General features: G+C 41.8%; 1 protein-coding gene across 1 annotated transcript; it reads left to right on the forward strand.

Annotated features, from left to right (window-relative positions):
• Window positions 1-1,623: 1,623 nt before the first annotated feature.
• On the forward strand, window positions 1,624-14,782 carry GPA33 (glycoprotein A33). The gene is made up of 7 exons (XM_035315260.1): window positions 1,624-1,906; window positions 6,172-6,323; window positions 7,224-7,434; window positions 7,989-8,147; window positions 10,430-10,543; window positions 13,365-13,488; window positions 14,132-14,782. The coding sequence occupies exons 1-7, from the start codon at window positions 1,873-1,875 to the stop codon at window positions 14,211-14,213; spliced, it is 876 nt and encodes a 291-aa protein (XP_035171151.1). The 5' UTR covers window positions 1,624-1,872; the 3' UTR covers window positions 14,214-14,782.
• The last annotated feature ends 3,896 nt before the right edge of the window (window positions 14,783-18,678 follow it).

Raw genomic sequence — 18,678 nt, forward strand, 5'->3', positions numbered from 1 at the left:
TTACAGGAGGCACACAGAGAGGAGAACGGGGCCAGTGAGGCCAGGTCTCTGACTTCAGGCAGCCTCCACACAACTGGGACCTTGCCGAGCACAACCTGAGAGGCCGGTACGATCTCTGATGTCCTTGGGAAACGCAGTGCAGGGTGAGCCACTCCAGGCTCACTAGAAGCAAGTGGAATTTCCATTTTGGAAGGGCAAGGACTTGGGTACACTGCATCTTCCCTTGATGCCAATTCGAAGAGGAAACCTCCCCTTCCAACTCGCTGACTCCCCAGCAAATCTTGTGGGCCAGGCTCAGCTGGGGCAGAACATGATGAAAGCTGAAGTGTTATTTACTTGTACCGGTGTCTCCAGTTCTGAGTCATGCAGTGACATCCCACTGTTGATTCATTTTGCAAACAAACAAGCAAAGAAGAAAGGATGTAGAAAAGGACACGGATCTACCTCATACCACAGATACCTCTGCTGCTGCATCATACTGTGCCTCTCCCCCTTGCTTCTTACTTGAGTGCTGCATCCCTACCTGGGGATGGGGACACATCTGCAGGGATGCTATATCACAACAGGGAAAAGCCATGAAACAGGAACTCAGGTCTTTGTGTACTCATAGCCCAGACTTGTATTTAAACAGTTACTGGGGTGGGCAAGCAAGAACAAGAAAAAGTGATAGATTGAATCTTGCATGTCACACCAAAGGGAAAATGGATTTCGGATTACAGGTTTGAACAGATCCTAATGGTTTCATGTACCAAAAGGGGATGAACTGTATTGATCTTACAGCTGTCTTCTCTGGGCAATGCCACTGTTAGCCACTTCTCAAAAGCAATATCACATGTGTTCTTGTTCATTACTGCTAAATGAGGCAGGAAGTGACCTGAAAATGTTTGCTTATGGACTTCCATATTATTGGAGAACATGGCTTTTAAAGGACCTAAATGTTGCAGGAGCACATACCCCATTGACACCCAATAAAAAGTGTTGCTTTTAAGTCACTGAATTGCTTCTGAAAATCCTGTTCATGATTCGTTAGGATACAACTGCAACAGGGGATTATGGCCAGACCTGAAAATCCATCACAACTGTTCCCATGTAGACATGAAGATAGGACCTGCCTAAGTTACAGACTTGAGAACACACAAACAGCATGCAGCCTAGAAGCTGTTCCTTACTATTTGCTACAAGTTGCTGCTTTATGGGATTACGGTGGCCATGCAGAAAAGACACAAGGATGCTAGAAATCTTTGCTAATGAATGTATGTACATGAAAACATAGCAAAAAGTAACAAGCTGAAGAAGTCTGGCATCTATCATTGGAGATCAATACACCCATTCATAGATGCACTCAAACTGAACATGGCCGGGTGCTGCCCTCTTAGGTGGGAGAGATGGGATCTTGACGGAAGGTTCTTCCTCTGTCTTCTCAAACAGGAGCTGGTGTTAGCATTATGCTACCTACGCATAAATATTTAAGATGAATTAGACGTATTGTCCCCCATGTCAAAACATGCATGACTTCAATTGTGTTGTACACTCCCAATAATCGCACCCTTTGGGTTGCCTCCTCTCTCGCTTTATGTCTCTACGTGATAGGAGAGACTCATAAGGGCAGTTTAATTGAGGAAGGACGTTCAAAAGAAGGGAAGGGGCAGAGAGCAGCAACAGATGTCAAAGCTTACTGGCAATCTGCCTTGTCAGTCTGGCCAGGAGGAGTGGCGTAGTAGAATTGCACTTTACAAGAGACGGAGGAAGTGAACCCATGATGCCAGTGTGAAGGAGCCTTCAGCTAAAGCCAACTGCTTCTTTAGCCACCTGCAAGTTAGAAGGAAGAGCACCTTGAGGTGAAACAAAGGGGAAAGGAGGAGGAGGAGAGCAATGAAAGGGCTTCAGCTCTTTGTTTTCAGTGCAGGTGAGTACTAATTTGGTTATGTCCTCAAGGGTTGGGTAGAAGGAAACAGCACCACAAAACCTGAGCAGCATTGGGGACTTGGCTTTGTTTAGTAAAAGTTTCTGCATGTTTATGATTAGGCGGGTCTATTTACTTTCTCTGTGCTGAATGTCCAGACTTGCAGGCATCTCTTAAAGCTGCAAGATAATTTCAGGAACACGAAAAGAATGCTGTTCTTCAGGAGGCTGAAAAACATGTTTTTGAAATCAATTTTAATTGCTTCTGTTAAATACAGCATTTATTTCTGAAAAAAAGCACTTCCTTAACCAGAAGTGGAAAAGGCCATGGGTTTTATTTTTTTTTTTCTACGTAAATCTGCATGTAATATATGCCTCCATAAGTTTAAATCCTACTGTTTATATATACTCTGATATGACTTGTGATCTCTATATATTATACATGTCAAGGGGATTCACAACGACCCCTACCTACACATATAAATCAGCCAGCTCGCCCTTGGCCTTCGTCAGACTCGCCCTTTCTCATCCTGCCTTGCAGAACCTGCACTCTAAGTTCCACTGCTTTTGACCTGTTGTCTTCTCATACAAATGCTTATACACCATCTTGCAGACTTCTAAAAAAGCTACTCACATGGAAATCAAAAATCCTGAAAATTGTGCTTCAACAAATAAACCCACAAGAAAGAAATTCGTGAGGTTTAATGTAATTAGAAAAGGTGGCTGTGTTCCATATATAACAAACATGACTTGAGTAATAATTTGGCGATCAATATGTAAATTGCATAACACCATTGGTATTCATTCTCCTTTTTAATTGTTCTCATCTTTCATGCCATCTAAACTACGGATGGTAAACCTTTTGGTGCAAAAATATGTATGTTGTGTGAGGCTCTTCTTGCCTGCTTGGGCAGGACTCAAACAATAATTCACTGTTAAAATACTGGCCTGTGAACAATTTTTGGAGAAGTTATAGTAGATTCTTGCAGTGGACCAGAGCAGAGAAACTACACAGCACTTTGCAGTGCAGTGTTGGGGTGCAAGAGCTACCTTGAACGACCTATGTCAAGCTCTCAGTGCAGGCTAACTTCTGCTGAACTTCTCACTGCGATTGTGTGAATAACTGATACTGTGTCCTTGTTGGATGAAAAATCCCAAACGGTCATTCTGAATCAAACAAAATACTTAATTTTACTGCAAATACCACATTTAAGAGGTTTCTACTCTCCCACTTTGGAGTTAAATTCCAGCTAAGTTTTTCAGTGGAAGTTAAAAATCAGAGTATTTCCTTTTAAAAGTGAATTAACACATTTCAACTTTTCCTAAGTTCCTCGCTAGTCTAATCAATCAAGGCAACTCAGTGAAAATAAGTTTGTTTGGTTAGAATCTCAATTTTTTCAGCAAACAAAATATCCCTTTAATTGTTTTCAGCTCTACTAATTGCCCTTCAGTGTGTTTTTATACTATGTATTAATATTTATTCAACAGTGAATGTGAAAGTAAACATGTTGCTTTGATTGTCTTCTTCCTTTGCACTATTGTTTATTGGTCCCCTCTCCTTTCCTGAAGTTCTTTCAGAATCGACCATCCTGATCCTTCAGCTGTATTCTGAATAGACTCTGTTTTAGCTCAGGAAAAAAAAATCAAACTTTGATAAAGAAACCCCAATTTTTAGACATGCTAACTGTAACTAGCTGGCTGTTGGTGACTTTGTGAAGGAGTAAAATGTGGTGAGAAGGGGATGGAAAGAAATCAGTGCGAGTAAATGGCACTCCAGAATGAAGCCATGAAACTTTCCTGAGAGCCAAAAGGAGATGTAACAAAGGCAACATGGGAGCAAGAAAGAGATATAATAGATGAAAAATGGGAGAGCATCAGAAGATGTCAGGCACAAGGATGACAGCAACACACAAATAAGTCATCTTGCTTGTTATCAGCTGCTTCTCCAGTACATCGATGTTCCCTGACTCTGCACTGAAGATGTTTGGGGATAAAAGCAAACAAAACCAACCAAATCTAATTTATTGTAGGATTTCGGTCATCCAACTTGATGACGGCAAAGCACTTCTGACTGAAGCCTTAGGGCTGGGCAGTTTCTTCTCTGCCTCAGGGCTGAGTTAATGACCTGTCAGTGAACCCCGGCCTACTGGAGTCAGTTTGTGACAAAAGGATCAGGAAATTGGTTTGAGCTCCTTTTCATAGTACAGACTATGATACTTTCCACCTAAATGCAGGAAAGCATCTCTATCCAGTCGCGACAGGCGACAAGATGGCTTTTATAGATGTCTCTCAAGCAGAGGGAATCACTAGAAACAGACAGAAAAAAAACCTGGGGCTATGGAAACACCGCCCTTGTACTGGCTGCTCCAGAGCAGAGGAGAACCTGGGAGTGGCTGCAATAAAGGAACATTGGAAATACTTTGCCCTGCTGGTTCTCCTCTATAGCTGTCAACAGCTATAGATGAATCAGTCCCTGAGAGAACAGAAACCACTTCTGCTATGTCACAGAGGAAGAAACTAAAATGAACATTTAATAATTAACTGCATGAACCCACAGAACAACTCAATTGAGAGCTGAGAACACACAAAGGTGGCAACTTCAGCTAGAGGCATCCTGGCCAAGTGGCCAGATCTTTTCTTACCAGGGCACCACTGAGTTTGGCTGCTGTGGTAATTCCCATCCACCCTACCTCAGGAGAGGGAAGGTGCAGCAGTTCTGACAGGATAGGCCACTTCTAACAGGGGGCTTGAAGGGCCATTTGCCATGGGGAACAGACTGGATCCAGGTAGCTGTTACAGAAGCTCTTGCCCTTCTGAGGGGGAGCAGGTCCCAGTGCCAGCTGACCTATGTTGCTCTAAGACAGTGATAACAAAATTTTTGGGGTCCTTACACTGTTATTTTTTAATGGACACTATAGTTCACTGCTGCTGTAGTCAATGATCTGTAGTGCTGAATTTGCTGATGGCTTGTTGCTGTTGACCTAAGGCATGTCTGTGATCACCTCTTGTAAAAAAGCATGTATTTACAATCCATGGGCAACTCAAAGTGGAATCCAGACGTCCTTTGTTCTCTCCCTCACGCACATTTCCTCATGGATCTAATCTGGACAGAGACATGGCTGAGTGGACCCAAGGCTTGCTGGTGCCTTTTCAGTCCCATCTTCTCTGGGGAACACTGACTCAGCCTGGTTCTTCCAGAAGCGAACCATCACCACCACAGCATGCCCCTCTCAGGGGATCATACATCTCTGCCCTCCTCCACCTTCCTCCCTACTGGACCTTGCTCCTCCTTGTCATGGGAGTGCCTCTGAGCAGCGTTCCCTTTCGCTCCCCCCCACCTAACTAGTTTCAGGCTTAGTTTTCAGATGATTCATTTTAGTGCCCCACAAAAAACAAAAAAAAACAAACAAAAACTATGAGGACAAAGCAGGTGTTTTTAAACATAGGTTCCCACAGACGTGAAGGTCATCTAGGCCAGGGCAGAGGAAAACCTCCAGCAAAGTTCTGAGAATAGCTAAGAGCTGATGCTACCTAATGCTCAAGTATGATGAATTAAGCATCAAGGCAAAAGGAATACAGCATACAATAAACACCTAGACTGCACCCTGCATGCTTCACCAGGGCCCAGAGGGATTTCTGTTCTACGCAACTCTGCTATTCCTGTACTCCACAGGCAGGAGCGATGTTTTTTGGAGAAAGGTGGCTATCACCCTACTCATTTTTAAACACCTTTTTTTTTTTTCTTTCAAGTTCTCTTTGCTTTCTTGGGTCTTGCTTTGTTTTGTTTCAGGGCATTTCATGAATGTGTTCTGGTTCTCTAGCACAAAATGTCACTTCTCTATGAACTTGGTTTGGTGGAAGTTATTTGACAGTTTTCCTGCTCCCTGAAATTTGACATTATCAATTTGTAAGTTTTGTCTGAATCCTTAAGAGTGCTGATGCACCTGTATTATCTGTTTATCGGTCTCCCTCTGTACATTTAGGACCTGTCAAACCATGTCAGTCACGCTGAAAGTGGGCTCATAAATCCACAGGTAAAGAAGAGGGAAGTGAGAAAAAGAAGGCACAGTTTAGTTCTTAGCCAATCTGTGAGGCAGCTTCCTATAGACAATCAGCCTCAGCATATGTTGCCTCCTGCTCAGTGGGGAATGTCGTGGATATCAGAGGGGAAGTTGTGGGTTACTGTGGCGTGTAAGAAAGCCAAAGAGACAAAACGTGAAAATCAGATGCCATTAATTTTGCTGACTAAAGAATGTATTCTCTTCCTAGTTCTGGTGACTGCTCATACCCTTACTGTGGAAACACCTGCCAAGGAATTACAGGTGGCACGAGGGAACAACGCTACTCTCCGCTGTCAGTTTAATACTGGTGCTTCCGTCATCTCAGGAGATTTTGTTGTCTGGAAGAAAATCAATAGTGCGGTAAATCAAGTTGTATTAAGAAACATATGATAGAGCATCTAATAGGGGGGTGGGAGAAGAGATGGAAACGGGACTGTGGGAATGTGAGTTGGAAGAAAAGGATTCCTTCAAGACTTTTTAATCTCAGCACTATGCAATTAGAAACTCTGAATCTTGATTCAATTTAATGCAAATCTATTGCGTGGTATTAGGCAAACCCATACCTTTCTTTTCCCTCTCTCTTGGTCTTGCAGCTGTATATGGAGAATACATCACTGTATATACCTTCTATGTACATATATACATCACTGTATATACCATCTATTAACATAGATGAAATGTTCAGATGCTTTAGAAAAAGCTATGTATATTTTTGCGTATGTAGTATACCTACATATATATCTTTGATATTTTATAAATATTTTTATTGATAATAGTACATGGAGAGATCTCTTACTTTCACAGGGAGTATTTGAAGATAAAAAACACTTCTAAAGTTCTCCTCAGCTTCTTGGGAATTACTGAGAGGAGAAGCAGCACTTGGAGCTCTCCTTGCAGTAACTGCTAAGGGTTTCTTCACCAAAGATCCTTGCTGGAAGAAAGCAACGGAGTGTATGTAATCACAGGGGAATTTGATTGACATATGGATGTCAGAAAAGTCTCATGGTGTCCTGTCATGGAGAGGAAAGTAAATATAACCCAGCAAAAGAAATCAGTTGTTTCTGACCAGATAAGGTAGAAGGGGATTCCAGACAGGAAGCTTGACTCTTTTGAACTTCCAAGGTTCTCTCGGCCTGGGGCAGTTTTAAGGTGCTCTTTTCCAAGTTGCTTTTATTTTAAGAGCAGGCTAATCCATGCAGTTAGGCTATAGACTTGCACAGAAGAAACTAACATTGACTAGCTTCCGTCCCTCTCTGACAGGATGATGCTGTCACTAGGTATTTTGATGGACTTGTACAGTATGGCAAAGGCTATGAAAACCGAATACAATTTACTGGTAACTTAGAGAGCGGGGACATCAGTATCACCATCAATGAAGTAACCATGGAAGACAATGGGACATATGTATGCAGTGTTCGTCTACGGAATGACCCTCCTCGGCAGTCTGCACTCACAAGTCTTTTCGTCCTCAGTAAGCATGATGGAGGCAAAAACAGATCCATTAGATAATCCACTATCCTTCTAATGTCCATACTGTTTCTTAGACCACAGATTTTCTAACAGAAAAAAACCTTTCCCAGTAAATCATAATCTGCAATTCTCTTTGGTCTTTTCCTACTACTACAGTAGTGGGTTGGAAGGCTTAAAGCACCTGACTCCCTTAGATACTTGACTGCAGAAAATACAGTTTTTAGAGTTACATAGTTCACTTTCCTGATAACCCTTGCCTCATTACAGGTCATTCCCCACTCCCCCTGTGGCTTGTCACACTCAAGTTATCAAAGGGTGAATTGTCCAACATTATTAGAGATACCTCAGAAAGCATCTTACAATTTCTTCTTGGCTGACAAGTGTCAAGAAGGGACAAAAAAATTAGGGACAAGAGTTCACTTCAGTTCCTTGAAGAAGGTGGTAGGTGCATGGCCAGCTTCTGATCATCAAGAATAGAAAAAAAAAATGCAGGAGATGGGTTGAAACAAAATACTGCACCTGAGTAACAAAATTCCTGCTTTTTCCTTCCTTCAGTTGCACCATCCAAGCCAGAATGCAAGATTGTGGGCACAGCAGAATATGGACAGACAATCAATCTAACCTGCATTTCTCACGAAGGCTCTCCAAAACCAACATACAGCTGGCAAAGCTTCAATGTACAACATGAGCCCCGTGTACTACAAACAACAAAAGGTATGGGAATTTCTAAGTTGCCAAGTCTTTGAGCCCTCTGTAGTTCAGGACTGGAAAGATTTTGAAATGCAAATAATAAAAAAAAAAACTTCAATTTGTTTTCTAGGAAGTTCTCTGACTAGGATTTTAAGAAGTTGTCTTTTTGGCAGCATATACACCTCATTAACTTAGCAGGGCAAAAAGAACTGTTACTTGAAATAACAGCAGTCACTAAGATTTTCATTTCAGCTCTTACCTGGCAAGAAAGACGGCTCATTTTGGAACCGAACAGAAATAATTACTTCTCACTTGCTGGATGTAAGGGTGGGATAGCATGAGAAATAACAACCAGTTTTCTAACTGGTATTTATATCTCCTCTCTCTTGACAATGACCAGATCACTTTCTAGTGTGAAGGCAAAAAAAAGTTTGCTCTGAAAGCTGCTTTCCTTCCAGAGATGACTCCTCACGTAGAGGAAGGGGGTATGAGAAACTGTTGCACCATTTCTCCTTTGAGAATAAAAGAGGCTTCCAGTTCTTTAGGACCGTCACACAAGCCCACAAGTTTTATTTGCTTTTGGTTTAAGTCAGAATCTGGAAAAAAGTATATGAATTTCCATAACAGGACCTTTGGTAGAACTATTCACACAGAAATAAGGGTTTAATAGCCTTTAAAGTGTAGCAGTGTCACAGGACTCAGATTTATTAATTCAAGCCACTTCCCTTCTTCCTGATACATACAATGCCAGAAAGACAGAGTATGTGTCTGAACCTACCATTCCTGGTTTAAGTTATTGTAGCACTGCTAAGGAGGTAAACTAAATAAAATCAGACTATAGGCTATTCAACTCTCACCAAGTGATTCTTGCATAAATTATGCAAAATATGAAACGTACACAGAAACACAAACCTTATTCACTTGACTGGCCACTAAGCGGTGCCAATGCATCATGCACAGCCCTGAACACACCGTGATTTGCCTTCTCAAAGCAACAACTGTCTGCCCACTCTTGCATTCATTCTGTGCTTTCCTGGGACAGGAGCCTATGCTGAGCCGTTTCCACACTATTTCTGTTTTCATCACAGCACTGCTGTCCAGTAAGCATGCCTGCTGTCTCCCGCCCCCCTGATGGCTGGATGCCCTACTGTCACTACAAACAATATGCTAAGACTTTGTGCTACGCAAGTCCTCGTGCTGCACACTGTGCAGAAGTCCCTCAGGAGCCACTCCCAGATTGATGGTATCTGACATGCATTTTTCAAATTCAACTCACTAGTCAATTACTTGTGCTTTAATATAAGAGGATTTACAGTAACAGACTGCAATTCTGAGAGCTATAAACGTCACACTGGAAAAAAACAAATAAACAAACAAATAAATAAATAAATAAAATGATGCAAGCTCCGCAGCAAGCTGAGACTAAGAAACGAAGCACGTGGAGTCTGTTATTTGTTGGTTTGCATGCTCTTTTACTATCTGGCACTAGGCGTCAGCAAAGACTAAACAGAATCCCAGTCCCACCCAAGAGCTGGAAAGAACCGAGGATTACAGAGAAAATAACAGGAAAGCCCCTCAAAAGTTTTTGGAGCCTTTAGGTTTTAGAGCAGGAATCTGGACCTTTATCAGTAGATCTGAAGGAAAAAGCACAGACTCTTTGCACAAGTGTCAGCTAGAGATGTGACAAGCAAAAACTGACTGCTCTGATAGACAGAGCTAAGTTTTAATATATGGTTCTCTGCTCTGTTAAGTTGGATAGGAAATGTCTAGCATCACAGAATTCCCATGTCACTGTATTTCTTCATTTATTTTCACAGCCTGAATGTCTTCTCTCAGACTAGAAAACTGCTAGATAATTAAAATCAGAAATCCTAAGAGCTGGAGGATTTAATGACTTTTTGCTGTTTTACAAGTTAATTCATTGGATGGGCACTTCTCAAAGACAGACCACTGGTTTGTGCAATCTTATGTTTGTAGGCAAAGAGGGCTCTTGGCCATTTACCTGCTGAAAAAAAAAAGCTTTCACTAAGCATACATACTTCTTTCCCCTCCACCTACAGTTTTCTTTCTAAAAACAACATTCAAATGCCACATTCCCTGTAATCAAAACAGCACACTTTGTTCTTCCACAAATCACACTAAAACCTAGAGACTAGCATGGAAACTCCTGAGCAAGATGGAGCAATCCATCAGCTTTAATAACTTCTCATTGCTCCTGCCTTCCTGGGCTAGAATTGAAGGGTTGCTGTTCCCATTTCCTTCCCTGTTGTAATTCTTTTCCTGACTGGGTTTGTGTTTCGCAACAGGGGAACAAATAACTCTGAAGAACATCTCGGCGGATACATCTGGCTTTTACATCTGCACTTCAACAAACATTGTGGGACAGGAATCTTGCAACATGACGGTCAGCGTTGTGCCACGTAAGAGACTAGGTTGCTTATTGGAAGAATAGTACCAGAGGATGTATCCAATCTAAACGTGAAAGCTTTAGCAAAGACAGTGTAAACAAAATTATAAAATTCTGCTTTCTTGAGGGGCGATCCTAAAAAGCATCCCTACGGGAGTGCTAATGACCAGGGTGAGCTAACTGGGCTTATCGACAGAGCTTTAAACTAGATTTGAACAGGGAAGCACCACTTGGTTCTACACCAATGCACATAGCATGAGGAGCAAGCAAGAGGATCCAGAAACCTTGGCCCAGTCCCAGAACTATGGCATCATTGGCATAAGCAAAACCTCGTGGGAAGAGTCCTGTGGCTGGGGTGTTAATGAAGGATGGTTACAGGCTCTTCACAAGGGATGGGCAGGGCAGGTGAGGCGGGGTGGTGGTACTGTATATGTTGGAGAGGCTGGGCTGTATGGAGCGTGCAGTTGGCAATGACACGGTTGAAAGCCTCGGAGTACAGACTAAGGGACAAGCAAATAAAGGGAATATCATTGTGGGAGCCTACAATAGACCACCTAGCCAGGATGTGGACACCAATGAATTACTCCTTAAGGAACTAAGAGATACCTCTAGATCAGCCACCCTTGTCCTTATGGGTGACTTCAACTTGCCAAGCGTAAACTGGGAATACCACACAGCTGATGCAAACAGGTACAGGAGATTCCTAAAACACATTGATGGTAACTTCTTGGTACAGGTACCTAGGGAGCCGACTAGGAAAGGTGTCCTTCTAGATTTGTTGCTTGTAAACAGAGAGGCTCTCATGGGTGAAATGGTGGTTGGTGGCTGTCTTGGCCACAGTGACCATGAGGTAGTCAAATTTAAAATCTTTGGTGGTAGGAGGAGATCTGCCACTAAAACTTCAACCCTGGATATGGGGACAGCAGAATTCAAGCTGCTCAGGGAACTTGGTAAGATCCCCTGGGAAACTGCTCTTGAAGGTATTGTGTCCATCAGTGCTGGTCAGTTTTAAAGTACTACTTCGTAAGAGCACAGATGCAGGCAATTCCAAAATGTCAAGCAGGTGGGGCAGAAGGTTGGCCTGGCTAAGCCTGGATCTTCTAGAGATTAGGTGGAAAAAGAAAGTGTATGGATGCTAGAAGCAAGGTCAGGCAACACAGGAGGACTACAGAGATGCTCTTTGCCATTGTAGGGAGAAAATTTGTGCAGCCAAAGCTCAATTATAGTTGAAGCTGGCCAGTGCTGTGGGGGACATTTTTTTTTTTTTTTTTTAATAAGTTAACAGCAAAAGGAGATCCAGAGATAACGTTGGTCTTTTACTTGATGAGGATGGTCACCTCACAGATAGGGACATAGACAAAGCAGAGATGTTTAATGCCTTCTTCACCTCCATCTTCACCATTGATGATGGGCCCTGGGACCCCCAAAGGCCTGAGCTGGAGAACTGTGACTGGTAATGATAAACTCCCTGCCAACGCTGAATCTGTGCAGGATTTGCTGCTGCAACTAGATGCATTTAAGTCTATAGGGCCTGACAGGATTCATCGCAGGGTACTCAGAGAGCTGGCTGATGTCAGTGAAACTTCTATCAACTATTTTTCAGTGGTCTTGGGAATCTGGCAAGGTCCCAGTCAACTTGAAGCTGGCAAAAGCTGTTCCGATTTTCAAGAAGGTCAAGAAAGAAGGCCCTGATAATTACAGACCTGTTAGTCTCAATTCAGTGCCTTATAAAATTATGGAGAAGATTGTTCTGGGAGTTACTGAAAAGCACCTGAAAGACAATGCTGTCATTGGTCACAGCCAGCATGGGTTCATTAGGGGAAAGTCTTGTTTAATGAAATTAATTTCCTTCTAAGATAAGGTTACCCACCTAGCTGACTGAGAGAAACCCACTGATGTAATCTTTTTGGATTTCAGCAAAGCTTTCCATGCTGTTTCTCACAGTATCCTTCTGGACAAAATATCCAGCATACAGCTAGACAAATACATAATGTGATGGGTGAACAGTTGGCTGATGGGTTGAGCACAAAGGTTTATAGTAAATGGGGTTACAGCAGGTAACAAGTTTAACAAGAGCAAGTGCAGGATCCTGCACCTGGGAAGGGGCAACCCTGAATATACATACAGGATGTAGGAGACCAGCCCCATGGAGAGGTAGCTGGAGGTTCTGGTTAACAACAAGTTGAACAGAAGCCAGCAGTGTGCCCTGGCAGCCAAAAGGACCAGCCATACCCTGGGGTGCATCGGGCACAGCCTTGCTAGCCAGTCAAGGGAAGGGATTGTCCTGCTCTGCTCTGGTGTGGCCTCACTTCAAGCACTGTGTGCAGTTTCAGGCACCACAATATAAGGAGGACATAAAACTATTAGAGAGTGTCCAGAAAAGGCTACAAAGATGGTGAAGGGCCTAGAGGACAAGATGTATGAGGAGCAGCTGAGGTCCTTTGGTTTGTCCAGAACAGAGCAGGCTGAGGGGAGGCCTCATGGCAGCCTGCAGCTCCCTCAGGAGGGGAGCGGAGGGGCAGGCGCTGAGCTCTGCTCTCTGGGGACAGCGACAGGACCCGAGGAAACAGCATGGAGCTGGGACAGGGGAGGGTCAGGCTGGGGGTTAGGGAAAGGTTCTGCACCCAGAGGATGGTCAGGCAATGAACAGGCTCCCCAGGGAAGTGGTCATAGCCCCAAGCCTGCCAGAGTTCAAGAAGTGTTTGGACAATACTCTCAGACATACGGTTTGATTTTTGGGTAGACCTGTCTAGAGAGAGGAGTTGGACTCAATGATCCTTATGGGTCCCTTCCAACTCAGGCTATTCAGTGATTCTATTTCTCCTCCTTTATAGCATCCATGAACATTGCCCTTTACGCTGGCATCATTGGAGGAGCTGTTGCTGCAATTGTAGTTATTGGTATTATAGCCTATTGCTGCTGCTGTCGGGGGGACAAGAACACCGACTATGAGATGACGTAAGTACCTTTCACTAGAAAATTGAATGGAACATACGAAGGGTACACATTCTCGCTCTGTTATCAGCCTATGGAGTGGAGAGCACAGTAGAAATGAAGTCACCAAGGAAAGTATGCGCTGCTTTCCTTCTTTCTGTTTCTACCCTAGTGATTCCATCTTTTCTCACAGAATATACCCTTATCACCAGATGCCTTTGTGGTCTCTGGTGTAGAATTCAAACATCCAAACCTTGGCATGCACAGCCACTTGGTAAACAAAATCACGATTGTTTCTCATTTCTCCTAGTGCCTATAGCTGTATCTGTCCTTGCTAGCCTAAATCACCATCATGCTCTGTGTTCAGAAATATCACTCCAAGACAGAAACTTTTCCTTTATGTAAGGAAAGAGTAAGGAGAGTAAGACTGCTGTAAGAAGAATGGCATGAGAAAAGATATACCAGTCATCCTTTATATATATTTAATGGAAAAAAAATAAAGTAGCTCACACACCTTTTGCATCATCAGCAAGACAATTTATGGAGTTTGGTTTATTACACTTCTAGATCAGCTTAGAGCAATCTAAAACTATTTTAATGCAAAATCTCTTCAGAAAAATTTCTGGCTGCCTTTAACTAACATCCCTATTCCTGAATAATGTTTTAGGGAGACAAAAGATGCAAATGAATTCTCCCAGAGAAATCCTACAGAGAATCAGAGAGCAAAAGATGATAATGAAGATGAATGAAGAAAGAAGAGGGAGGCCGATGCCATCTTCATTTTTTTCTGAGGCACAGACATCACTGTAGAAAAGCAAGCGAATCCCTCTCTCTTACTGAAAGAAGGTTTGTTTTTTTTTTTTTTTAGAATAATTAAGTAAAAGCTAATGGCTTTGTCTTCTAGTTCCTGGAAGAGAATATCCTTGTTTCCCTGGAAAGGAGTTATTTAAAATACCATGGGTACTAATATATAACCTCATAGCAGAATAATGCATATGAAGATCTGCTTCACCCACTCATGCAAAAATCAAGTCTTGACTTCCCCCTTTCTGTAAAGGAAGACAGTTAAGTCTATTTGGATACAGAGTTGCTGCTTTATCCCTAGAGCCACAGAAGGCTTCAAGGTCACTAATTGCAAGTTGTCAAGAAAGGGTGGTCTTGTTTATGCTGTTATGTAAGTTTCACAGCTTGCAGCATTGTCTGGTATAGAAATGATTTTATGTGAGATTGAAGCAAGCTGTTTTTTGAAGACATTTTATTAAGTGTGTTCTTTGTATATATTATACACCCACATATGAATAAAAATATGGGAAAAAAAACAGATGACCGATCAAAATCTGTTCGAAGCAACAATATATACTAATGGCTTGGCTAAGGTAACAGAAGTAAGCTGCTGAGTTTCAAAAAAGTTAGACGGTTTCAGAACAGACAGATGAAAAGATCTGGAAACAGTCTACGAGCCTGCATACTTTCAGATTTTTGAACTTATGAATTCCAGCTCAAAGAATTCCTAAATATTAAATCTCATCACATTACCCTTTCCTGCTGACTGTTGTATTGGTGAGTCAAGTGGTCTATTGTGCCTGTGGCTTCTGAAAAAACTGTTAGTGTGAGAACATGTATATGGAAGGCGTGTTTTTTACAGAGTACATACAAACCCAAATCTCTCTGGCAGCGAACAGTCTGAAGCACAACTCAGCAAAGCATTCTGAGAACTTTTTCCTGTGCTCAGTGTATGACTGAACATTGCAAATACAGATTACCAAAGAAACCCAACAAGTTTTGCACACAGAAGCTGGAGGCAGGTAAAAAAACAAGATGCAGAAATAGAGGAACAAATTAAAAAAGATACATATTTTATTCTGTTTTACAATGAGAAAGTATAGTATGAATAATCTAATTAGCATTGTAACAGGTTTTTACTGTGAAACAAAAGCTATTTCTTTTATGGTTGTTACAGACATTAGTCACCACTCCGTGTTCCCTCACAAACACCTATATCCCTGAGCTGAAGAAGACTTCTGCTGAGGGATAATAGTATGGATTCTCATCAAGCACCTTAACTGGGAAGTCCAGCAAACAGACATGACAGTTACCAGTAGTATTTGTAGCCAGAAACTGGCTCTGGCCTCTAGAACATTTTAACACTGTGTTACCTATTCCATATTTTTCACTCTCAGGATATGTTAAGCTTAATTGTCTTGAAATAACATTTGCACATTGATCATTTTCAATGTAAAGAAAAATTCAGATTAACAAACCTGCATTAAGCTATTTAGAAAAACAAAGTTGCAAAATACAGAAGACGACCCCCCAGAAACATGAATTCAATCCTAAGTAGTTTCCATAAGAATCAGCAATGAAAAAGTGAGAGTTAACCATGACAACCATTAAAGAAGAGCTACTTATGTTCTGCAATGTTAAGCTCAGTTCTTCCCTGACAAACAGAGCACACAGAGAGAGAGGGCTAAGATATTTCACTGCTTCTCATACTTTTTTCTAAAGACTAGTATCTTGAAAGTTGTGTATTTATCAGAATGCTACATACTCAAATTCCTAATTTACTCCAAGGTTTTCTGTGACTTACATGTCTTTTGAAGCAGAAATAGCTCTAAGAGCCTCTAGTATACCCAGAACTTTAAAGAAAACTAAAGCAGCGCTAACACATTTATGGAGAAGATTGGGAAAAGTGATCAGCATTTAATGAATTCCCAAGAATTAATGTATTCATACTCAACTTTGATACTGACATCCCTCAAAAGTTGGGAAATAGGTAGAAAAAGAGTGACAATCCATACAGTCTATGGTATATTACCATTTATTTGTGTTCAATTTGCACATGGAAGAATATGAATGTATAAGCTTTATCTATGCATGAAAAAAAGAATACAAGAATTGAAGTGCTCCAAAATAATTCTCCCATTCGTAGGACTGCTGAGATCTGTTACCCCAAGTGGGAAGAACAGCCACAGTAAGATTTTGATACATCATTGCTTAGCAAGATTTATTTCAGCAAGCATACTACGAAGATATTTAAAAGTTACGTGTTTTTTTTCCTCCTGACATTACCTCAGCAATCTGCAACAAGCCACTTCTTGTATAATGAAGTGTGTGAAGGGAGCAAGCAAGTCCACTCCAACAGTCTAGCAATGCAAAGTAGGTAGGAGAGAAACCTCATATGCAATTTGAAAAATTGGATCACCCTGCAACCAGAACTTTATCACATTTTCTTTTAAAAGTGAGTACTGTCTCAGAAAACTGCAACTGCTTAATAGAACTGCTCCAAGTAACTCAAAGGTCTACTAAATGTGGCAAGCAAAATGCTATGATTTATGAGTGACAAAGAGATGGGACAAAAGTTAAGTGATCTGACAGGAGACACAGATGACCAGAACACAGCAGAAGCATGGAGATAAGGAATCAATATTCCCAGTCCTTTGATACACCCTGCAAGGCAAGTATTCTCATCAACACCCTTGTTCCTATTTCCCTTTCACCTTCCAAACACCCTGTTTGTTTGTTCCCCTCAGTTTTGGGCATTCTTCTCAGCAGAGATGCTCTCCTACCGGTCTCCTACCAGTCCTGTCTATACTGTTGCAAGGGGTTCTTCCTTCCTGGGCGCTGGACTTTGCTGCGTTTCACAAGGTTCCTTATTAGCCCATTCCTTCAGCCTGTTTAGGTCCCTCTGTATGGCAGTCCTTCCCTTGAGCATATCAGCTGTTTTTCCCAGTTTGGTGTCTTTGACAGGTAAGAGTGCACACCATCATCTCCCCCACATCACTGCTAAAGACATTCAACAGGCTTCTGTATAGACTCCTGCAGTACCAGACTTGTTACTGGCCTCCACGTAGAGTACGACCTCTTAACCATCACCTTCAGAGCCCAAACAGATTTTTAGTCATCTGTTGTCCACCAAGATGAAACATCCCAACTTGGGCACAAGCATACCATACTGAGAGCCTTGTCAAAGTACATATTCTTGAACTGTTCTTGCATTTGGAAGATGCTATCCTCAGTGATCTGCCAGTCTTCCGAGACTCCTTTATTCTTTAGAGCTGTCTCCCAGGAATTCCACCTACCCATTTCCTGCATACCTCTCACTGCCTTCCTCACTCTTCTCAAGATCTTGAGCTCCAGTATTACAGTCACAAAAGCAGAGGCCACCACTGCTTATTACAAGATTCAGAACAGTGCACAACCCAGAACTGATCAGACAGACAAGAGTTAATTATCTCACAATTCTTGTTGCTAGAGTAACAGCACTTCTTTTCTATTTATTTGTATCATCGGTTCCAGGAAAGACACTGAGGCAGTCTTCTATCTGAAGAAGTTCACAGTACAATGAGCAAACCGTCAAGATTAATTTTGGATGCGTTGGGACTAGTACTAAATTTATTATAGCCCAACATAAGGGAATTCGTAACTTCTCTCTCCTGCCTTTCACCTGTTCACTAGGGAATATGGGGAATTATTTGAAAATTGTAATTAGAGGAGCCTGTGGGAGCTTCTAAGACAAAACCAAGGAAAAAATGAGGGAACAGAGATAATACAGGGTTAGACTAATAACAGTGTTTGCTGATTTCTTCATTTTACTTGAGTCACTGCAATAAAAATTAATCAGCGTCTCATTATAGGGTAGAAGTAAAGGACAGTAAACCTACAGAAGACACTAAGAGGGCAGAAACTATATAACAAACTTGTTATTCCCCTGTCCCACTGCATTACATTTACTCTGCCAAATAGAAAGATACTGTTAAAGGTTTCACAGTCAGCTCCATCTACCTCTATCAGCCAGGAACTAAGCACTCAGTTTCACATATTTACTTTAGTCACATTTTTGGAAAGATTTTAATTCTTGATGGTGAAAAGGATTAACATTTTTTAATTCAACTAAGAGGTCAAAAACACAGCCTCTCCGTATTAATTCTTCATTAAAAACAAAAGTCAGGAACAGACAACTAAAGCCAGTTTGCAAAGCAACACGGACAAGGCTTCTTTGAATACAGGTTTTCATTCACCCAACACAAGTTTTTATTTGCAAGAGTCTGGCCTTTGGCACAACTCCATCTGACTGCGATGGCTCAAGAACCAGAGTCCTGGCAACGCATGCAAGTTTTCGATTCGTGTATGTCTCAGTATGGTCCTTACTCTAGATAGTTGACAAAAAACGTGCCCCATGCAATGATTATGAACCGTGGCATTTGAACAAGGGTT

This window comes from Oxyura jamaicensis, chromosome 1 (genome assembly GCF_011077185.1).
Source record: "Oxyura jamaicensis isolate SHBP4307 breed ruddy duck chromosome 1, BPBGC_Ojam_1.0, whole genome shotgun sequence".
Lineage (NCBI taxonomy): Eukaryota > Metazoa > Chordata > Aves > Anseriformes > Anatidae > Oxyura > Oxyura jamaicensis.

Coding starts and splice junctions, on each gene's coding strand:
- GPA33 (XM_035315260.1), top strand. CDS start 1,873: ATGAAAGGGCTTCAGCTCTTTGTTTTCAGTGCAG. Junction 7,435..7,988: donor CACAAGTCTTTTCGTCCTCA/GTAAGCATGATG, acceptor TCCTTCCTTCAG/TTGCACCATCCAAGCCAGAA. Junction 13,489..14,131: donor AACACCGACTATGAGATGAC/GTAAGTACCTTT, acceptor ATAATGTTTTAG/GGAGACAAAAGATGCAAATG.